This window comes from Ammodytes marinus (genome assembly GCF_949987685.1).
Source record: "Ammodytes marinus genome assembly, chromosome: 13".
NCBI classification, from domain to species: Eukaryota; Metazoa; Chordata; class Actinopteri; order Uranoscopiformes; family Ammodytidae; genus Ammodytes; species Ammodytes marinus.
The window spans coordinates 10,040,892-10,065,235 of NC_137217.1; the positions used below are offsets into that span (position 1 = coordinate 10,040,892).

General features: G+C 42.3%; 1 protein-coding gene across 8 annotated transcripts in view; it reads left to right on the plus strand.

Annotated features, from left to right (window-relative positions):
• Positions 1-24,344, plus strand: part of rims2a (regulating synaptic membrane exocytosis 2a) — a gene marked incomplete at its 5' end in the record, with an annotated part of 144,434 nt that overhangs the window by 58,002 nt on the left and 62,088 nt on the right. For all 8 annotated transcript variants that reach the window (XM_080039832.1, XM_080039830.1, XM_080039833.1 and 5 more), the window contains 6 exons: positions 8,846-9,786; positions 18,387-18,598; positions 20,143-20,262; positions 21,776-21,875; positions 22,130-22,253; positions 23,757-23,803. In XM_080039832.1, coding sequence (XP_079895958.1) covers positions 8,846-9,786; positions 18,387-18,598; positions 20,143-20,262; positions 21,776-21,875; positions 22,130-22,253; positions 23,757-23,803 — 1,544 coding nt within the window. The remainder of the gene's footprint in view (positions 1-8,845; positions 9,787-18,386; positions 18,599-20,142; positions 20,263-21,775; positions 21,876-22,129; positions 22,254-23,756; positions 23,804-24,344) is intronic.

The following is a 24,344-nucleotide window of genomic DNA, read 5'->3' on the forward strand; positions in this document are numbered from 1 at the left end:
AACAATCTAGAGCTTAGTGTGAGATTTTTCATTTTAAGCCACTGCCTGCAATGAGGATAACTCCTTTTCACTTGGGTAGCATTATGGTCTTCTTTTGATGTAGCTACATGAAAGGCAGGCTGCTGTCTTTTACTGTCACTGTCTTTCAGTCGATATTGGGTGGAATTTAAGAACGTCAAGAGAGTCCATTGGTTTTATGGAGAGATATTAGATTGGCCTTGGTGACACTAGATTGCACTAGAGTAACAGGGTTACTTTCGTTCTCTATTCACATAGAATGAAGGCCCAACCTTGAACCCAACCATAGGAGCTATTTAGGGCCTGGGCCCATCATAATTTGTCAGCAATGATTGGACAATAAAACATGCTCACCTGTGAACAGACCCCACACTCCTTCTTCTCACTGACTAGGTGATACTTCCTGTCTGCCCCCTGTGCACACACACCCTCCACCCTGCTTAGAGTTGTGCTACATTTGGTACAGGGAGGGCTTGGCTGTGTGCCGCGTCGTGCCGTGCTGCAGTCTTATCTGTTGACAATAATAGACTCAGAGGAGTTGGAGAAAAAAAGAAGAGAGAAGTTTATAAGGGGGTAAATGAAGCGGCCGGTGTGACGAGTCCGGACCAGCTAGGGCTGCCGCTGGTTTCCCAAGAGTGTCTTCAGTCCACCAGATATCTTATTCTGGCCAGTAAGGATTATTAAAGCATCCTCTGACTCACCCCCTCAGCTTGTTTCATTACCTCCCCACTTTCTGTCTTGCCAGACAGCCACGCAACATCACTGCCTTTGATTTCAAATGCAGCCTGCTCACTGGAATGAAAAATGCATAGTAAGCAGACGCAAGAAGAAATGTTTGTGAAGAGCAAGAGAGAAAGAATGAAAAACAGAAGGAGGGTTCAATTACTCGTATGTCAGAAATATAAAGATGAGGAGACCTCGTTTCTTAAGAATATTTTTTCCCGTCTGCTTACAATAGAACCTGTTTGGTTATGAGTAGCTTAACACATTTCAATATGTTCTTTAAACGAAACCTTTGTGAAAATAAAGAATGAATGACAAGAACTGAGCAGTCAACATGTTAATGCAGAGCAGCAGGCGAGGGGGGGGGGGGGGTGTCTCTCCATACATATTCTCCATGGTAAACTGCAACATATTTGTAATGTGTTTGCTTGTGGGGGATGTTTTAGTGTGGAGCTGTGATTGCACAGCAGGATGATGCACGCGAGCTACTTTGGAGCAATTATGTTTTTTGCTGACCCACAGTGACATAGCAGAGCACTCCACGGGGTGTCAGTACACACAGTGTCTTGGGTGTAGTTACGTGTGCAACAAAGCACACATTTGACCACACACATTAGTGATGCTGGATAGAGTCAGACGTTTAACAGACATGAGACTTTTAACCAGAGAGCTGTGATGAGCTCCGGCACTGATTACATAGGATTGTTCTAGGTATTTCTGGCTGCATAATGCATTTTTCAAACATTTGCTAAATAATTATTTCCAAATGCTTTTTAAAATCAGATATTTTAACTAATGGGAAAAAGCACATTCTAGCACAGCTAGGTTCTTTTCAAGTGTCCCAGTAAGCCACATAGTGTAGTCAGCAAGCACAAAAGAACCCTCGATCTGATGTAGCAAAATGTAATACAACCATTTAGTAATATTTATTTATTTGTAATGTTTCATGACAATATGTGGTCTATGAAAAGTACCTAAGGATACAATGAGAGTCGAGCTTTCTTTCATTCAGAGCTAGACAAAAGTTGTTATTTTCTCCCATATTTTGTGTTTTCTTTTTCTTTCAGAAGGGATGTGGAGATTTAGCAGTTAGGTTTGGTCAGACATGAGTGGTGTATGGCTGCTCCACAGAGGTGTTTGCTTTATTCAATTCCAGTTGTGACGTGCACGTTTATCCAACTGTTTGTATGATATGATACAAAAAAAGTCTGCTTCTCCTCTAACCTTTCTCTGTAGAGAGGGGAGAAACAAACAGCAGCGTAACAGTCCTCACTTGTGGCTAATCTTAATGGCATATTCTGTTGGGGCTTGGCCTACATAGAGTGCTAGCTAGCGTTGCCTCTTCTTAAAAAGGAGACCTAACAGGCGGTGCAGTGCGGAAGATGTTTTAACCACACACAGTATAAACATGAACACAAAAGGCCAGCGTTCTGCTCCAAGACAGGACGATGAAGTCTGTGTTCTCACAGCCAATTAGTGAGTACACTGTCAGCTCCACTGATAGATGTGGGGCTGCACACTTTGTTTCCACTTGCTTCACACAAAACTTTCCATGAGCAGGGAGACTGCCTGCCATCTGTTACTGTAAATGAAACTGTGCTACCTCCGAATGTTGAAATGTGTGTGGCTCATTGTTTATTAATAGTCAAATTTATTAGTGTTTATTTTATTGATCATAAAACAGGTAACATATTGGTTAAAACATGTCGGAACATTCTGTATTTTAAACATTATTTGCTTTATTACTGCTGTTGCACAATTGGCTGAGAACGTTTTTCTGTGAACTGTTGGAATCAGTATTGTTGTTTTATGTTTAAGGGTTACAGTGGGAGACAATAGTCTTTTTTATAAAGAGATTGTCTTGGTCTTTATCATGGATAAGAGCATCAAGCTTACACTATCAAGTGTCCTATACTCTTTCCTCTAAGTCACCTACAGTATATGCCTCCCTGTTAAACAGATCAGGTCGGACATACTCCAGTCCAGAGGGTGGTGGTAGTGCACCAGATAATGTTAGGAAACTGCCCAAAATGCATGCTCATTCATTTTATCTGGGACACTGGAGAATACAATATGTAAGATTTGTAGCAACAGCTTTCTCTAAAGTAACAAAATAAAAATGTAAATCATCAAACTGCTGAGTTATTTTAAATGAGACGAGACTGGTGGCTTATAGCTCTTGCACAGCACTTTTTACATACTAAGACAAAGGGTCAATTTGGTGGGAAATCTGTTGGACTTTACTGTATAGCATTTCCCAATCCAGTCCTCAAGAGCCTGCTCTCCTGCAAGTCACTGGTCCATCTTTTCTCTTACAGTATGTCTCAGTCTTAATACATTTATATCATGTATATGTTTTTTGAAAGAGTAAAAGCGGATGTAACTGAACACAGTCAGCATCAATTGTGTGCTCTTGACTAGATTTGATATTCTGCAGTGAAAATACAGAACAAAACCTTTACAGGACAAGGTGTACTTGACTGAAGTGGGGGCACAGGACGATAACGGTTTGACTCTTTCCACTTTTTGAAATTCATAAATTTGAACAGATTTTTAGCTTGACTATGTAGAATACATGTGTTGACTCTTCATTTTTAGTTCTATATACTTCTCAAAACATAGTAATGCCAGGGAGGGTGAACAGGACATGCAAGTGGATAGTGTTAATTCAAAATGCAGTTGTAAATAGAACTGGGAAAGGCAAACATTCCATTGTAGGGGTAGCATTGTGAGTGAAGGGGAGGAATAAATGCTTCAAAAACACCCAATACAGTCATAATACACCCACACACACATAGGCACATAGTAGACTTATCTAACCAGGTCATCAAAACCAGCTATGTCATCTTGGTGCAGAACAAGGCAAAAAGCAGTTTTGTAATGCACATAAATTATGGAGTAGAGAAATCTCTCTATACAATGCCCTCTCTCCATCCCTCCCCCCATCTCTCCCTCCATCCACTGTATTTCATTTGATGCCTGGAAATCCCCCCTGTGGAGAGAAAGAAAGAAACTAACATAAACCATGTATTTGTTCAGTTTAAGGATCATAAAACCTTAGGGCTGAATGAGATTAGTTGAGACCTGCTCTGCCTGCGATTGGTCATAGATGTCAGGCATTAATCAACCAAGGAGCGTAATCCTTTCCTAGGTAGACCGGCCGGCCGGTAGGGATGGACGGGGTAGCTGCTCCAACTCCAGCCCAAAGTCATGTGGCTTTCAGGCCCCCACTTAACTGTGCCATCTGTATCCACATCCAGCAGTGTAGCGGGGCACTGTGGGTGCAGCGGACTATCAGAAATAAAGCAGGTCAAGCTGATGCTACAGTATCATATGGATATTAGGACCTGCAGCTGTAGGGTTGTCTTTTTATTTTTACCTGGCTTGATAGCACTTTGTAACAGGCATTACATGTGGCATCCCACATACCCAGTGGCTGGCTGAGTGAAGTCTTTGAAGGGAGAATGATGCTGGAATCCTAAATGGACCATCAGAGGCGTTTTTCCTCCCCTTGCCTCTTCTTCTGTGATTGCTCTCGTTCGAAACACGCACATTCAGCTTGTTTTTCTTCTGCTCTTGCTTTTTTTTTTGGTTATCTCATTCCAATGGAGAGCGGTCCAGGATGTATTGTTGTCATTAGTAGGCCAGGTTCTCTCTAGCGGTCCAGGATGTATTGTTGTCATTAGTAGGCCAGGTTCTCTCTAAGCTGAAAGATCTGCAACTCTGCACCACTCATTCCTTTCCATCGGACTTCTCTCTATTTTCCGCAGAGTAGACGTGGCACAATCCCCATGTGGGCAGCGTTGCATTTTCACCTTGATTGCTTTTGGCTTTCTTATTTAACATGTTTTTAGAACAGCACCAGAGGCAGAGCGCACAGAGCTGGAGTCACACAGACAGTCTGAGAAAGCTTTGCTGCAGGACTACTTTTACTGCCGCTGTGTGAAGATCATCTAAATCTCTAGAAATAAAACAAGCGCTGGAGGAGAGACCATTGGAAAATCAACACGGGCCTGGTGGTAGGCTGTGAGCCGGTCCTGTGAATAGGTGCTTTGGATTGGACGGAAATGCTTTTGTGAACGCTGTGTGCACAGAAGGCTGCGTGTTTGCGAGGCAGATATTTCAACTGAGCTACAACCAAGGATCCGACACTTACTTTCAGTAAGGCTGGTTACATCTCATAATATAGATAGTTTGGATGCTGACTGCATGATGAGGCAATGTGTTTCAATTGCGTATTTGTTGATCACAGGACAACTTTACCACTCACACACACACACACACACACACACACACACACACACACACACACACACACACACACACCATACTTTTCATTACACCACTGTGTATTGGGGAATTTCACCAATTGGTTATTGTGTGCATGCATGAAATAAGAGCATACAGTTTTTATAATGTCGAACATTTTGCGTCACTTCTAATCTTTTAGGGTCACACTTTTTAATCTGGTGGTCATAGTGTAATCCCATGGTTTTTGTGAGACATGGATTTAATACATTATGCTATGACCATGCTATCAATGTCATAGTTGCGTGAATCTTTTTACCCCTATGTAAAAATATAAAAGTCATTTTGCTAGTCACTGTTATGCACTATGAATTGAATCTTATAGTGATCGCTGTCCTTGTGGCCAACTGAAATAGCCCTTGTGTCCTGTCACAGCTGAGGATTTCTATAGTTAGCTTGGAAAGGACAACAGCAGTAATGAGGGCTGCTGTTATTCCCACAGCAGGAATGTACACAGCTGTACTCAGCACTTGCCTGTAATGTATACTGTGTGTGCAGACAATGAACATGCCTCTCTGTTGTGGGCCTGTTAAGATGATTCACTGCTGGTCGATCTACTGCGCACCACGCTGCCTATACTGCGGCTCAGTGCCATGTCTTTGGTGACATCAGACACGCATCACGCTTTCTAAAGGGCTGATGGAGGGAGCGCGTCACTGTGCAGCCAGGCTTCTGCGCAGCATCACAGGCATCCTGATCCCATGGTGTCCCCATCCTGCTGCCTTATGCCTAAGCCTGACACGTGTGGCTGAATGCACCATGCTCAGTCACCAGCTGCATGTTAAGCTATTGCTCACTGTTAGCTATCATCTTTCCCTGCGTTAATTTATTGGCCTACTTCTAATTCACCTACATTGTTGAGAATCTCTCCCCCTTTCCGTTTTCATGTTTGGTCGCTCTCTCCTCCATCTCTGTCTGTGTGGCTGACGATGGAATGCAAAGCTAAGATCAGTAGAGTGTGTCACTTGGCAGAGCTGGGGAGAGCTCATATCTGCAGAACGGTTATTACAGTAGCAGTGGCAGCTGGAGCTATGTATGGGGGGAATAATACGAGGTACAACATTATGTGCTGCACCACTGCTCTGTTGTACTCACTGAAGGCTGGTTTAGGGCTGGAAGTGTTAGCATTATGATCTATGCTGATTGAGCGCTGTTGTTAGCTTTCTTGCTAGCCGCTATAGACGTTTCATTGTTTGGACAGATAAGAAACACGAGGCTAAATAGGAACAGGGAAACAGGATACTTGTGTCAAAATGAGTTAAAGACCCGCAAAGGACAGTTTGTTAATGTTTGTTGTAGTTGCAATGTGTATGTTCTATGTGCGTGCATGTGTGTGTTCAGGGTGTAGGATTTCAAGACAACATTCCCAGAGGGGACAGAGTTAAGCAAAGTTAAGCATTTCTTAGGCAGCCAGTGTAACACACACACACACACACACACACACACACACACACACACACACACACACACACACACACACACAAGTGTACACAGGAACCCATATGCATGCACACAAATAACTAACCCCTCCATTATCATCAAGTCACTATAAGGAGATGTTTCTCATGCTGATCACACATTCATCCGACCCCCCCCACTCCAGATTGTCCCCCATCCAAGTCCCCTCCTCCAGCATATCATTTGTGCTGTCGCTTCACTTTGGATTTGTGAATGAAGCGCTGCTCCGTTGGTATCCAGGAGCAGATCATGAATAATGCAGGGGCCCTTCCCGTGTTCCTCCAGCTGTGTCTGATCACTAGTGAGACTGGGCTCGGATGCTAAGGTGATTTGAGGCATTTGTTTTGATGTGAAGCAGAAAGAAGAGGTCACTTGTGCAAGCTAGCTGCATCACAGAGGCTTTCTTTGTTTTAATTAAGGATGTGTTCATTGTGCACATCCATAAGTCTTGTTTTTGTTGTTTGCATGTGTCCACTTTATCTGTAAAAGGCAGCAGTAAAGTGAGTTTAGCCTTTGCTGAAAATAGTTGCTAGCTGCTGCTGGAATGAAAGCTGAAAATGCCCAGTGAGAGTGAATCTAACAGTTCACTAGGTAAACAAAACAATAAGCTTAAAGAGTGAAAATGTACTGCTGCAGAGGAGCACATGCTTACAAAGACGGAAGAAAACTTGGTCAATCATTGACTTAAACTATGTCTGTTGGATTTCTGGTCTAGTATTTTCGGGATTGTTCTGTCATTGACCCCCCCCCTGCTATCAAACCTCCTCTGTGGTTCAGTGAATCAGCCAATCACACATGAGGAGTCCTTACCTTGGCCACCGAGCAAGACTGGCAGCAGTGATTTATGAAGCCCTTTGAAATTGTTGTCACGTACAAATTTAGAGGGACGCTTCACAGAGCTTTTTCCACACCAATATGTCATTATTATTTCGTAAAGGAAAAGTGGGAGGAAAGTGGCCTATGAATAATTGATTCTCAACAAAAGAATGACTGCATTAACGCACAGTTAATCAAGCTGCCCGATTGGTTTCCTTTTCTGAGAGTCGGATGATTGATTAATTATACTATTCTTTAGTCTTAAAACACAGATGAGTATTTTTTTTTATCAAGACTAGGACACATTATTTTAAACAATGTTTGAATCAAAGGGATGAAGTATGCAATGTGTGTGTTCAATTATTTTAGTGTACACCCTTGCTGCCAATGCTAAGCTATGTGCTTTGTTAGTTCTGAGCGGCATTTTCGCTAGAAGGATGCACTCCAGATAGTAAGATGAATTAGTGTTACCATCCTCTGAGGTTTATAAATTCAGACTGAACACAGACACGTTTGTTTTTGTCCCTCTACATTCCTTCATATCCATTGTACTGTGCACACAGATACAATCTATGGCACTCTGAATCATTTATCAATGCAATACTCTCAGTACACCGACTGTCTCCTCACTCCTCTTCCCTTGCAAACACACACACACACGCACACGCACACGCACACGCACGCACACACACACACACACACACACACACACACACACACACACAAAATCACACTACTAATTTGGAAATACAAATAGGTCATATCCAGGCAGGCTGTGCTGTTAATCTTGTGTCATCCTGCTGTTTATAATGCATTGGAAATAATGAGGATTTGAGCTCCTATATCAACAAAGTAATCAGCTCCTATCACATGAAAATGAAGGATTGCTTATTGCACTAAAATAGTCAAATATTGGATACAACATTATCTGGGTGAAGACTATGCAAACATTTAAGTCAAATGAAGTAATCAAAAATAATTTTGCATGTATTTGTAAAAAGCAAGTCGCAAAACTATTTGTATTGAATGTCAAACTGTTTACTTGGGTTAGCTCAAGAAGTATCTATTTCCTTTGATAGCTGCTGTAAAATGTAAAGATAACATGCCAACTGCATGCAAAATGGGCTTTGATAGCATTAGTCAGCCATGTTAAAGAGCATAGAGTATATTGCAGGAAGAAGAGGGGTGTGACAGACAGATCATGCTTTCATCAGGTGTTGACAGAGATTGAGACATATGCAGTTCAAGGCAAAGTAAAGTGAAGCTATAGACTACGGACTCAGAAGAGTTGCACATAGATGTGTGATAAAGCATTATGAGACCTGACTGATACCTCACATTTCCACCTTTAAACACTGTATGCTCAGTGGAAATGGAATTAGGCTTTATCGACATGCACACACAAACCTCAGTTAATTCAAACACACGATTTTTATCAGCCTCAGAAATAAACAAAGATCCCTGTTAAAAGTGGACCAACCACTAAATTCCACTCTTTTTCTCCCCTTTCTTTGATCTACAGGAAAAGAAGCCCATCTGCATCCAGGGATCCAAACCAAAAATACGACCAAAGGGAGGGGGGCGACCACTCGCAGTATGCCCCGACGGACGGTGGCATGCCCAGATCACCGTCTGACTATGGTGGGGATAGGGACCCCCGGCGGGCTCCGCGGGGCCCACACATGTACCCAGATGCGGATGCAGCACGGATGGGCTACAGGGACCGGCGGGGCCCTGGACGTTGGCACTCCCAGGATTACCCACTGGACCAGGACCTAGACGGACCACCCAGCGAGTATGACCTCCAACGGCAGCGCCAGGAGGAGTTCCAGACACGCTACCGTAGCGACCCCAACCTGGCACGCTATCCGGTCAAGCCGCAGCCCTACGAGGAGCAGATGAGGATGCACGCGGAGGTAGGCCGCATGAGGCACGAGCGCCGCCATAGTGATGCCTCCCTGGCCTACACCGAGCAGGACGATCCGGGCCCCGTCCGGCTGTCCCGACAGCATCTCACAGAGCGCCGGCCGCCTATGGTGGGACAACGCTCCTACTCCATGGACCGCTCCTCCCCTGGGCCCATGGGTTCTAGCCTCGGAGGCCACAGAAGCTCCAACCACAGCCCTCCAACGCCACACCGGAGCCCCGTGTTGGGGGACAGATCCGGGGACCTGCGAAGAGGGGACCTAGGTGATCCCATGCGGAGGCAGCAACACCACCTGGACCCCAGCTCAGCTGTCCGTAAGACCAAGAGGGAGAAGATGGAGAGCATGTTGAGGAATGACTCTCTCAGCTCGGACCAGTCGGAGTCGGTACGGCCGCCGCCCCCCAAGCCCCACAAAACCAAAAAGGGAGGAAGGAGGCAGGTGTCTCTGAGCAGCTCGGAGGAGGAGCTGGCCACCACCCCGGAATACACCAGCTGTGAGGACGTGGAGATAGAGAGTGAGTCAGTCAGTGAGAAAGGTAGGGGCCACATCAACCGCCAACCTCACTCTTTTTACTACTTTCTCTGTGTATGTGCCGTTTTAATTAGTATTACTTCATACCATCTGTTCTCAGAAGATTTTTAATGCACTTATAAACCCATCCGTTTCTATTGTTACAGGCAAAATGATGTCGTTAGGAAGGACATATTTCATTTAATTTTGGAGTAATTATTGTTGCTGTCTCATTTTGATATTGATTCTTACAGCTTTTGACTCAGATATAACCTTCAGATACCCCAGTCTACTGTCTTTGTATGTGCGTTGTATGTCTGTATGGTTATGTATGGTTATTATGTATGTATTTATGTGTAGGGCTCATTATTTTCAAGAATTATTATTTGACTACTCTTTTGTTATGTTGGTAAGAGTTCTTAGAGTGAATCTGGCGCATAAGCGGTCACTCATTTGTATTTGTTTTCTATGTTTCTGAGGTAAGAACTTTTTTAAATAACTTTTTTACCTAGTGAAAAGCAAACTGTTTCAGCAGAAAATACAGCAGCTTTTGAGATATGGGATATAGTTTTAAACATACTTTATCAAATCCCACAATTTTTCGAAATCTTTAAATAATGATATAATGAGTCTTACACATACACAACGCACCATGGTGTTTTATGTGTGTTATCTATCTAGCTTCTGTAGCAGCTCTAGTGCCTTTATGGACGAGGCTTGTGCCCTCGTGAGCCTGTCAGATACTGTATGTCTGAGTGGATGGCTGTTTATGTGTGTGACTGCGATTTGAAGTGAATGTAAAGCCACTGCTATCAAGGGCTTCACCTATTCCTGTATGGTAGACATTTTTAGGTCCTACCACAGCCAGTTCACATTATCAGTGTGTTCTAATGGATGTAACCCACAGACAGAGAGAGTCAGGGAGAAGGCTAGGGAGTGGGTGTCAAGTGAAACAAAATGATCTGAGTTATTAACAATCGCAGCCTGTTTTATTGAGTCATCACCGCTGCATATGAATGAATGGATGTCATTAGTAGAAGGCTAATAAAAGAGCAGAGGGTGATTATATGTTTTCCTTGCGGTATCCTGTACCTCCTCCATTAGCCTTGACTTCAATACCATTTGGTCACCATGCCGGTGATTCATGCGTGGTACTGTGGCTCATTACAAAGTGGCAATAGGATTAGGCTTCAGTTCAGTGAGGAAGGGAGCATAAACTGATTGGGAATGGTTGGGAATAAATTATAAAAAAGAATGTCAGAACTACATAACGGTAGTTTAAGGATATTTTATGTTCTGCTGTGGATTTTTGGAATAAATGATTTATTTTCACTGTCAGTACCCGACTATTGTTTGAACATTTAAATAATAATGTGAATTATTTCATCAGACAGAGAGTCCAGTGTACGGCAGTGTACCTCATTGGGATAATATGCTTGTTATTGGCTCAGCCTGGCCTGTCCTGTTGTCTAACTATAACAGTCAAATAGAAATGGACATCAGATCGCTCATGGCAAATGTCCTATACCTGCTTGTAGACACGAGTGCACTTGTCCAAGTCTATAAGCACGCACTGGCAGGCATACAGTCAGAGTGACTGAATTAAACGCCACTTTGCATAGAATCAACAGCAAAAGCAATTGTTTACGCTGTTAGCTTCTTGACTGCTCCGCCTCGTTGACAGTTGTCGTGATTACAAATTGATTCTTTTGTCAAACCTATAATTACGGAGGCCTTTACCTTTTGAAATGTGAAAAGCAGAAAGAAGGAGGCACAGTTGACAAATAGAGGAATGATAGATATAAAAGGAGGAGAGTACAGTCAGTGGCACAGTTTGCTTTTGTAAGTTTGTAGATATAGATACAATAGAACAAAGCACCTGCCACGTGCTTGAAATGTTTAAACTAGAAGTAAGGGGAGGAATTCACTTGGTGTGCTTCCTTATGTAACTGCTGTTCTCACTAAAGGAAGCAGTCCAGCACCAGCGCTACATTATTGATGTGGGAGTTTCCAGGTTTCCAGGTAGCTACTGAACTAAAATAAGGAGAACACAGGTTGTTTTGAGGGTTGTTTCTGTCTGCCTCCTCCACAGGTCAGCCTATGTAGGAGAGAGGACATACAAAGGAACGGCTTGAACTGACCTCAATACGTATAGCTTTCCACACTTGCTACAAAACATCTTCAGACAGCTGGTTATGAAGAGCAATCTTTGATATTTTTTTTATTTGTTAGATATAATTGGTCATTCATTTAGGAGATAATTAGGGTTCCATAATGTGTTGCGTTCAGGAAGTCTGAAAAAAAGCAGAAATAATACTGAACCATACATTGTGTTTTAAACTAGAATGTCCTTGTTGGCAATCTCAGAGATCGTCTTAATTATGTCATGGACAGCAGAGGAGGGATAAAAACTTTAGTCCCTAGATTTGTACATATGACATTTTTGAGGGTATTTATATAATCAATAAAACCTTATACAAAACAGTCAAGTCTGTATTCTGAAATGCAATAATCTGTTGTGCATAGATTTACAAATTGATCAAACTTGGCATGAATGGAATTGGCATAGCTGAACCAGGCTGCAGGATAAAGTAGGATAAGGCCTTGTTTCAGGGTTTCATTCTGGCCGAGCCTAGGCCCTTTGCTGCATTTCAGTGTATAAGCCCAATAAATAAATACAATACTCTTTAAAAGAAAATCTCTCCCTGGTCCTACTACCTGCAAACCAAGCACTCTTTAATGACCCTCACCAGGAGTGAGGAAAGGCAAAAAAAAACAAAGCCAGAACAGACAAGTAAAAGATGACATCAGCTGTAAATGTATGTGAAGCCAGAGCAGGAGAAGTTTAAAAGAGGGCAGAGAGCACCTTGTGTGTGCCATATGTGGCCGGTCAGTGTCTTGGGGTTTGTGCACTCAGCTGGACTGGGCTAGGAGATGGGTGTGTAACAGCAGGCCAGGCAGGGTGCATGTCCTGCTCTCCAAACTCAGATACCCTGAGGGGGGCCGGTTGAGGGAGGGGGAGGAGAGAGGGTGCGCCAGCTGTAATGGGCCTACTTCGTGCCTGCAAGCAATGGAGACTGATTTATAGCGATGGTCCTTTCCCCGTGTTTTCCTCCTCATTGATTTCCTTGACATGCAGTCTCATAATAGTGCAGAACAGACAGAAAAGGAGAGGGCGGCTGGCTAACTGCAGCAGAAAGCTGGACATTGTGTATTGACAGCCTAAGTTACATCCTCATTAATGGCATTTGGGATTAGTTTGTGCACCTCACTAAGTCTGTTGGGTTTGTAGTCTGTGCTTTCAAGCTGGCTATTAGGAAAACTATTCTTATTCATTTAATATGTTGTACTTTATTGGGCCATGTGTTTTGTGTTTAATAAGAGAAGTTAGTTAGGCCTTTAAGTTCATGTTTTAAGATATGCCTCCACCAGGGGTTTAACATGACACTGTATCACCTTCCTAGCATGGTGACTATGTTTAAACATACACACTGTTTCACCCCTGCCTCCTCTCTGCTCTCACCCCCTTGAATTGTAGTAAAAACAGCATCAATAATTAATGATCCAATTAATAGTTTACACTGGTTTTTATTGAGCTGTCAAAGTGATGGAGAGCCTGCCGCTGGTGAACTCCGCCACTGCCTGTGCTCTGCCTTGGCCCTGAATCAGCACTTTGCGGGTCTTTGGTAGCTGGGGCGAAGCGGCAGGGCCGGGCGCAGACTGCTGATGCTCACAATTTATGGCTGTGATGAGTTTCCTGCTCCCTGAAACACCACACAGTGCTTCGCTGGGGGATCAGTGCACAATTGTGGTGTGCCACTGGTAATAAAGGCTGGACGTACCTCCATGCTGGCGCCCACTCAACGACTCAGGAACTGACGGTGGGCAGAGAAGGGGGGCTAGGCTGGTGGTGGCAGAAGAACACAGGTGAAGGTTAAACTGTGACTGACATAACCTTGAGATAAACTATTTAGAGCATATAAATGCGGTCCATCCGTAGACGCTAAATAGACACATACATGCAAACTTATTATTGTCTTAAAATAAAGTGATTTAAATCATATGTTTATTCCTCTACCTGATCATACATTCAGGCCTTAAGCTGTTTGGACTATCAGGGCCATATTAGGCCTGTGACTTGTTTGGTGAGAGTGTCGACCACGCTGAACTGGGCTCCAGTGTTTATGCTGCCGACAGAATAGCAGCTAGGAGGCTAAGAGGGTAATCACTGTTGTCAGCTGTTGGTTAGTGGGTCACAGAGGGCAAAGCCTGTCTGGGGACATCCAAAATGTTTTAACACAGTGCATAACTGTGTACAGTAAGTAGTTTTAGCATGCCCTTACGCTGATGTGGGATAGTTAAGGAGAGAGGGAAGGTGGAAAGTTTGTTTGTTTGGCTCGGAATTACCTTGCAACTTTGTCACACATCTTAAAGGTGAAGTAAGCAGTGTATTTATGTTAATATAAGTGTTAAATTGCTCTTTATTCATACAGTGATCACTTACATAATGTGCGCGTTTCATAAAGCCGATCTCTCAGTCAGCTGCTTTGCATGTAATCGGCAAATAAACTTACTGGAGGATCCCAAAATGTTTATCCAATCACAAGAGAGAACGCTACAAACCGACACCCGTCTCACTGCCGGTGCACGCCAGTGCAACAGATCTGTGAATGTTTATGTGCCTACAATGGCGGAGCAGGTAAAAATCCTTCCCAATGTCTGTTTCGATGGTTTTTATCATGTTGTATCACACTTATGGATCTGAGATGATGCTAGATAACTCGCTGCTTGAAGACCACAGTGTATTAATGTGGTGACGTAGGGACGAGCGAGGGGACTGCTAACTACAGTAACTGACAGGAAGTTAGCTAAAATAACCATTCTGCTTACAGCACCTTTAAGATAAAGGAAATTATATTTGTGGGAATGTCATTAGAGCGCATTTTGCATGGGTGGGTGTGGATATTAATATTATTAAGTTGAAAGTGACACAATCCAAATAACACAATCCAATGAGGCTTGTTATAAGTGCGCAACGTCTTTACTATAATTCTAAACTATATGTCAAAAATAGCATCAAAAGCTAGGTCCTAATTTGCTATAGCAATGCTACTAAAAATATGCCAAATTGTAGGCAAACCATGTTTTTTAAGGAAGGATAGTTCCAGTTTATTGCATTTCTACTTTCATAGTTTTTGCCATCATTTCTATGACTAATTATCACTTTGTATTTAACACATTATTTGCTGAGTAACACAATTCTCACTGGTTGGGAAACATGTACGCTCAGACTATCAGACGGGCTTTAAACAAACCTCCATGTTGGACAGAGTTGGGCAGCTGTGTCTCAAGAGGAAGAGCAAGTGATACATTACAGGGTTGGTGGTTTAATACCCGGCTCGTCCTGTCCACATGTTAAAGTGTCTTCCAGCGAGATACTGAAATGGTTCAACTGCTGTCAGGTTGTAAAAGAACCTTTGACAGCAATTAGTTTGGTTAGTACAATACATGTTATCATACTATAGTGAGTAACCAAGGACAAAGCTATGAAAATAAGACTTAAATTGTAACAAATATGACTTTTCAGTATTTGCTGTCAGTTTGTTAGGCATTGTATTTCATATTGTTAAGCCTATTCATTCGCAGGAGCATCTCTACAAAGCTTTTTCTTCCACGCAGCTTCTTTTTCCATGTTAAAAATCACTTCCTCTTGACCCTTGTATGCTCCAGCAGCCCTATCACCTCCCCTCCATCCAAAGGCATATCCAGTCTATTTTTATGCTCTTCCATCCTGAGCTCCCTGCTTTCCCTCAGATTGAATCCTTAGCCAGACAATGCCTGAAGGAGGCCTGTCCTGTATAGATCCATTAGGTTTGCAGGGGAAGTGAAGTGTGCTAAACGTGATGTATATGACCCAAGGGTTTGCACAAGTGCAGTGTTTTCAGATGACCTTACCTGTGCCTAAGCTACATTAACTCATTTAAGCAAGTTCATCAACAACGGCACATGTACAAGATGAGGACCAGGGTGTGCTGAATCCCTGTCAGTACCAAGAAGGTTTCCTGTATTGTTTGAATGACAAGTCCTCAGCCTCTTAAATGTTTCAATAAGGGACATTTCATTGGGATTGTTTCTTAATTCACTTTATTACTCAGTTGTAAAATGACTTGTCAGTGAAAGCGAATAATTTTTAAATGCCCATTGCCTGTTCATAATGGGGTGTAAAACGCAGAAATATGCTGCCCACAAAAGTCTCAAATGACCAGTTTCTCTGCACTTTCTCTCCAACAAACTGAAAGGATTTATCTTTATCTTTGGACAGCCTAAACCTTCAGTCTTTCTACCTCCATAATACTCACAGAACAGATTCAGAGTATATGTTATTCACTCTTTCTAATTAGCTTGGCTTTTTAAGCCTTTCAATCAAAGAACCGTTGGTTTAGGCATGTAGCTTTCCACCAGATCAAATGCTTGTAAGTGAGTTGGTATTTGTTTTAGGTCACCTATTGTGCTCATTTTCAGGTTCAAAATTGTAATTTGTGTTTCTACTAGAAACTGTTTTCATGGTGTAGTGTCCCTTTATATTTCTCACAGTGCCATTGCTGAATCTCCTTCTAGTTCTCACCTGCAGAATGCGTTCTTTGTGTGCGCTGATCCTACATTGTGACCCAGAAGTTATGAGAAGTGCAGACAGAGAGAGTCTGTATCACTACAGCTGTTGGCACTGAGAGAGAACTCTCCTGCTGCGTTTGATCATACGTGAAAAATCGGGAACTTCAGACACATCAGCACACACAGCGTGCTGCAAAAAGACCGTTTCATCAATTTTGATAATATGGGACCTAGGACCATGTTTTAAACAAACCATAGACTGTATATATAACATAAAAACAAAATTACAGATGTAACAGATGTACTGGAATGCAAACAGGCCTGAAGTCAGTACTACTGAGTCTGAAGCTCCCATGTCCTGAGTAAAGGAACGCACCGCTGCAGCGCGGTTAATACGGCATAGCTCCTCCTATAACAGGGCAAAGCAGCAAATACAGGCGCTTTCATCAGTGAATCATATGCTCAATCACCATTGTTTTAACTCACTATTTGATAGATAGGAACTTAAAATACAATACATTAGCTGTTAATGCTGTGGATTATATTTTTAAGCCCCACCTTCCAAAAAGCCCTGTCTGCTCTGATTGGCCCTGGCTCTAACTGCTGGTTTGGGGTATCTGGGGTTGTTCTCATCACATGTGGAGGTAGTGCTAAGTTCGTTTGGTGATTAAGGGGCCTGGCTTCTCCCCATAGATGTCATTAGGAGGGAAATCTGTCTGGGGTTTTTGAACACAGGTTTCCAGAAAGGTGGAGGTGGAGAAAGAGAGAGAGTTGTTTTCTCTCATACTTTGAGAGTCTCCCTACAGGGACTCATATTGATGAAAAATAATGAAAAAGGGCATTTTGCATAATAGGTGACCTATAATGAAAGCATCATATCTGCTGCAATGCATAGGGTTATATAGGTCTCCCCCCCCCCCCTTGGTGGTCTAACTGGCTAAAACAGTTCAAAATAATCTTCCAGTTCCACCCATCTCGTTACAGCATTATAGTTGCTTGCCCAGCCTGTATGTCTTGAGGCTGTGTGTCTGCTGGTTCTACTACAGAAGTTGTAATCAGAGCCTCATCTTAAAATGCTCTCCCTGGTGCACTTTAGATTGAGGTCAGTTAAGGCTGTGTGGCACAGCAATCTGAATCCCCACTTAAACACATCAGAGATCTGCCCTGCTCCCTCTTTCTTCACACTCAACTACTGTAGGATAAGATAGGATAGATGTGCTATCTGCTCATTAGAACGTCCAGATGGTATAGCAAATCATTTTTTAAAGACTCGTTGTCAGTTTCCTTACAATGGTTAAAGATAAGTGTTGAGATTTAATTTATAACCCTCTAGAAAGACAAGGAAAAGAGGTAGAAACAATATGTGGTCAGAGATTTCAAAACTGGAATTGTGTGTCTGTACAGTGTGGAGGTCCTTTATGTATAATGACCTGGGCTGCATCTTTCTTTCTCCACAGGGATCTTAGAGTTGCACATGATGATCAGTGAGATTGTGTGTGTGTGTGTGTGTGTATGTGTGTGTGTGTGTGTGCGTTTGACAGAATGTTTGGATGGTCTTGCTCAGTGCTGAATGTGTCTTATGTGTGTGTGTTTGTGTGTGTGTGTGTGTGTGTGTGTGTGTGTGTGTATGTGTGTGTTTGTATGTTAATGTCTGTACATTGTGCTTTGTGGTGTCCTCACCGGTCCCTCTTGCTGTCCTCTCTCGTGTACGTGTGCCCTATTCCCCACACCTTACAGGAGATTTGGATGGCCATTGGTGGGACCATGCGTCTTGGCATAGCAGCGAGGCCTCCCCAATGTCTTTGGTGAGACATGTGGAGCCCTGCCTTGACCCCCCTCCCCTCCCTCCCTCCTGCCCCATAACCCCTATCTCTCTCTCCCTCTCTCTCTGTCTCTCTCCTCCCCAATCCCTCCTCCCAGAGTCTTTTGTCATTTCATGTTTCCTTAGTTTTATTTACACCTTTGCATGTTGTTTTTCTGTTTTTCTTTCTGTTTTTTATCCCACACCTGTAGGGGACAGTCAAAGGGGAAAAAGAAAAACTATTGAGCAGACATATATGTCCGAGCCGACACACACCTTATCTGAGAGGCAAAAGAAAATGGTGCGCTTTGGGGGACACTCATTTGAAGAGGACTTGGCATGGTGTGAACCGCAGGTTAAAGACTCGGGAGTTGATACGTGCAGTAGCACTACCCTAAACGAGGAGCATAGCCATAGTGAGAAGGTACTGAGACAATCTAGCCTGCATTTTGTTATTATTATTATTTATGACCTACCCATCCAGTCTTTGTATGCTCTGTCACTAAGTGTAAATAGGTGAGATGTTTGTTTTTTGGAATTTTATTTGACGTTGTATAAATGGTTTTTTCTTGCGTTTTCGTTCCTTTTTGTTTTCCGGTTACCTTTGGCCCCACCTTGCTCGGTGTTGCCGAATAACTCTTTTGGAGGGCACCCTCTTTGCTTGCTACTTGTACTTGCTGTTTTTGCTCCCCAACCAGAAATGACACATCTTACAGTAGTTGTTAACAGAATAGCATTGACACACAAACCTCTCTGTTTGTCATGGCACACAGGAATGTGGGTTTCTCCTATAGTTGCATGCTCGTTCTCCTCCGTATGTTGTGTTCTTGCTCTGTAGCGCTCCTGTTTAGTGCAGTTTAAAACACCTTTACTCAGGCCCGTCCCTATCACTCTGCTGCCCTAACCCCACAGCACCCAGTCCAGACAGAACCTGCCCCCCCCCGCCCAACTTTCCACTCACTTCTAGAGCAAAACCCAGATGATTGTAAGCACACACAGAATCAGGGAAGACTGGATTTGTTTTGCACACAGAATTCAAACATTTGTTTTTCTTTTTTCCCCTTTCACTGCGCGTGTGTGAATTCACCCTATATGTGTCTTATGGCTTTATTCTGTGCTGTCTATATTTCATCCTTTTTAGATCTTTAAACTCCACCCTTATTCTTTATTTTATATGGATCTTTTCCCCCTTTTCGCTGTCTGCTTTCCCCTCACTACTCCACTTGATGGTGAATGTATGTGTGTGCGTAGTGAAGCTCACCTGAGTGTTTTCACAGCTGGTTTGAGGTGGAGTGTTGGGGCTGCTTGCTTTACTGCATGGGGCGCTGCATGACGCTCACTCCACCCTCTCACTGGCAGCTTCACACAAGCTCTGGAAATAACACCTTACACTACATGTGCATCTAAAAAAGAATGTAATATCATGGAAAAGTTCATTCAAAAATGAGACTTTCATATATTCTAGATTTCTTTACAGAAAGTGAAATATATCAGGCCTTTCTTTTGTTTTAATTTGGATAATTACAGTTTACAGCTCATGGAAAAAAAACAGTATCTCAAAATATTAGAATAATACATAAACCAATCAAATCAAGTGTATTTCACTTTGAATATAAAATATATGAAAGTTTCACTTTTTGGTTTAAATTACAGAGAAAAATGAACTTTTCATTGATATTCTAATTGCACCTGTATTATGCTAGGTATTATTTCACATCAATAGTTTTGTCCATGCTTAGCTTAGAAATTGAATATTCAATCGATTTAATAATTGAGCATGTTAGTGTCTACAAATTCAACAGTCTGGATGAGTCAACAGAGTTTGTGTGAACTGTTTTCCCCTGAGTGAATAAATACTTCCCTGTGCCCCCTCTTCACTATGGACAGTTGTCTGCTTTGGTCTAACGTGATTACATTGGAGTGGATGGGTTGTTAAACAAAAGGTGTGTTGTTGCTCTGACCTTGTAGCACCCGGTGACGTGGCAGCCGTCCAAAGATGGGGATCGCCTAATAGGGCGTATTTTGCTCAATAAGCGCATGAAAGATGGAAGTGTGCCTCGAGACTCAGGAGCTCTACTCGGTCTGAAGGTGAGCTCATCACCATTCACTCTACATGTGTCTGTGTCCCACAAAGGTATGATGCAAGCACATATTCAAATACTTACCATTTAAAACACTGGAGCTGCACCATAAAGCTTTCTGCTGTAGCATCATCCTTTCTATTCCAGAAAAGCAAATTAGGGTATGCAAATGTAGCATACATAACATGAAAGATGATTGTAATACACTTAAGTGTACAGTACAATTTTATATAAACATTTATGTTACCATACAGAAGAATAAGCTTTGTGGCCTCTTTCTGTGCATGTGCCACTGATTTTCTCTTTGTGTTCCAGTTATTGATTACATCATCGTGCTACTCATCATTAATATAAATGAAAGACTTGATTATGTTGATGAATATTAATGTGCAGTGTTTGCTATTGAGCTGTTTCATTTTCCAAACTCACTCACATTGGAGTACTTAATAATGAACTGCAGTCAGTGGCTCTGAGGAAACAAGTTAGTGCAGAACCTGTTAGAGTTGTCATGCCCATTTGACAATTAAATAACATCACACTCCCGTACATACATTTACATTCTGTGCTGGCTATGTGTATTTTTCTTGCTGACCAGCCTATTTCTATAGGTCAATTTCTTGCTTCACATGATTCAAACTTTTTATTATTGCAGTTTACATTGCCCGGGGCATATCAAAGAATTCCTGTTGTGGTAGATGCTTTGGTTCCCTTTTCACTGTTGCATAAATGTCTATGTGTTGCACACTGATAAAACAGCTGAGCAGTCAGAGTCCAAAGGAGCACGCTGGGCCATGGAGAGAGAGCGGAGAGATGGGGAAAAATCATTAGTGATTGAATGAACCTCCTGAAATGGCATGTTTGTGTCTGCTCAGTGCCTCTGTGCTTTCTGTCTGCTCAGCAGCAGCAGCAGCAATACAGCCAGTCAGTCCATCAGTCAGGCTGCCAGCCTCGCCCTCACTCTCTCTCTCTCTCTCTCTCTCTCTCTCTCTCTCGCTGTATTTTTCTTCTCTGGCTCCTGCCTGTTACATAAAGCCATTTCATTTAGACTTCCCTAAGCTCCTTTGTATGTTGGCATTCAGCTGCCATTAAGAGGGATTTTTATTTGTATGATGCCCATGTAAGCTGAGCGGAGTGGAGTACAGCAGCTCACGACTGTACAGTACGGCTCTAGCCAAGGGGCCTGCACTGTTACAGAAGCACAGAGCAGCAGCACAGTGTGTGTCCCTGGGGAGGAAACACACAGCCCTGGACATATTCAACAAAAAGATGAGGCACTTTTACCACTGACCCTCTTATTGTAATGCTTTTATTGTGGATGCAGACCTCGCAGGCAGAAGCTGAAGCCATGGCATCAACAGTACTTCAAAGAGGCTGTCTTGTGCAAGCTGCAATAGGCGTGATACATTTTGATCGGTTTTGACATGAAGAGTTAGCATGGGCAGTTAGAGTAACAAGACCAGTTCAAGTTTAATTTCCACATTTATTTCAATGCTAATTGAGTTACTTCTCTGTTTCTACAGGTGGTGGGAGGCAAGATGACAGAGTCTGGCAGACTTTGTGCTTTTATCACTAAAGTGAGGAAAGGAAGTCTAGCAGACACTGTTGGACACCTCAGGCCAGGTACTGCACACACACACACACACACACACACACACGCACACGCACGCACGCACGCACGCACGAACACACACACACACACACACACACACACACACACACACACACACACACACACACACACACACACACACAGGAATATATAGGAATCTAATTATGTGCAAAATAACATATGTAGGTATACTGTGTATATAAATAAATAATATAAGATGTTGAAATATTTCATGTGACATTCAATATCTGTGGTGTTTTTGCAGGTGACCAGGTGCTGGAGTGGAATGGGAAGCTTTTACAAGGAGCCACATTTAAAGAAGTTTACAATATCATTCTAGACTCCAAGCCTGATCTTCAGGTGGAGCTGGTGGTCTCAAGGCCTATAGGGTGAGAGCTCACAATCACTCTCACACTGCACAGACAGTCCAGGTCATTGAGCAGTAATGGCCATTGGATGACAGGAACTGAGGTGTAAGGCAAAACCAAAATGTATTTTAGAGATTTAAATGTATATAACCAACACAGCAGGCACATAGGGGCTTATTGATTAATTTAAATTATGGCGTCAATCTTTTTTTAAATCAGTGTCAAGCTCCTGTCTAGACTATCTACCCGACTGCTACAAAGTGAACATGGGATATATTCTAGGCCCCTGTCAACCTGAAAAAGGTATAATCATTCGAAGAGGATGTTTGTATTATAATAAAATTACAGTTTTTGCCTAATGCTTAGACACTAAAAGTGGTTGCTATGCCCAAAGCATCACAACCTCTAACTTTGGTGACCATGCCCTAAACACAAGCACCAACCCTACAAACAGAAAATATGCTTTGCACTGTGTTTGAAATTCTGCAGCACACTTTTTGCAAAACACTACACACTGTTTTTTACACAAGACACATTTTTCAAAAAGGAAATCTCCAGCAATCATTGGGAAAACACATTTATTTAAAATACAAATCACAACTAAAATTGGAAAAACTCACAGACTCACCCACATGTAAAATAAATTAAAACTAATTGAATACCATCATTGTGAACTTGAGATGTGATTCAGTCGAGCAGAACACAGATGTTTGTTTGTTTTTAAATAAGTATTTTCTCTTTTCCTTATTGAGCTAAATGCATGTCCCAAACTGAAACCAACTAAAGCAGCATTTTATTTTTGAAATAGGGACAATGCAGCTTCACATAGTTCCAATACAGAGAAGGCAACTGATGTCCTGCACAAAGAGCTTATAGCTTTAGCTAATTCATAACCCGTGTCCCTATTTGGGAAACTTAATCAACGTATCAACACAATAAAGCCATAGTACAATATAGAATAAAATAGAATGCACATACAGCAACAAACATTGTGACTACATCACTTCCCAGGCATTATAGTATGTATGTCTGTAGGCTTAGTCAGGCCTCAGCATTACCATACCACACCCAAAGAAACTTTGGATTGAATGCTCCGTAAAGTGGATAATTGAATAGGGAAATCCAAGAGGACATATATAGCCTTGTTCTCACATAATGTGTTGGTTGACTTTCTTAATCAACCTGTCTTCCTCCTTCCAGCTCTGTCAGCTTCAGCCTCATATTATTGGACCAAACAACGTCGCCCGGCAAAATAGAAATCCTGCCGCCTGGCTATTACTTCTGCAAATGTTTTTAGAGAGGGTTAACTGTAAGGTAAAAGAGGCAGCACCTTTGTTGTCAATTCCTATCTGTGACCTGCTTTGTGCTGCTGGGGGAGAGTCCTGCTGAATGAAGACTAATGCGCTGCTTACAGTCATTAAAGCACAGTGCAGTCAGCATTAGCTCAAATTGATTCTTTCCATCCCCTCCTTCTCCCCTGTCTCACACACTCACGTGTTCTTTCTGATTTTTTTTCTATTTCAGAGATATTCCAAGGATACCAGACAGCACACATGCACAACTGGAATCAAGTGAGTCTTGTCATGGTCTGAAGCTGATTTCATTACCCTATTAACCATTCTAGAAACATCGAATGAAGGAAATGCCTATGAGACTTTCTTCTCTCACTCGGTCTCTCTGTATTTCTGACGGCACACTCTCTTCATCTTTGTTTCTCTCTTCTTGTAAAAGTTATTCTACCCTCCTTTCTACCATCCCCCTTTTTCATTAAAGGCAAGACATGGCAGGCAAAAATATAGTTTTGTTCAAGCAATGGTCAATTCTGAGATTTTTATGTCTATTTTTCTATACATTTTGTTTCTTAAAAAACATGCCCAAAATGCATTTTTAAGAAGAGTAACATAGTATTTACAGTGTTTTCTGATAATAAAGAAAAAGGCTGTATCCCAAATCTGTTCTGTAAAAACCTTGAATTTTAATAATGTTTTCAAAATGAAATACAGATTTAAACTCTGGCTTTGTCCAACATCTAGATTTTTGGTTTTTAAAGTCATGCATGTCTACACATAATAAGTTAGATATTGCCAAATTTGCATATTTGTTCAAACTTTT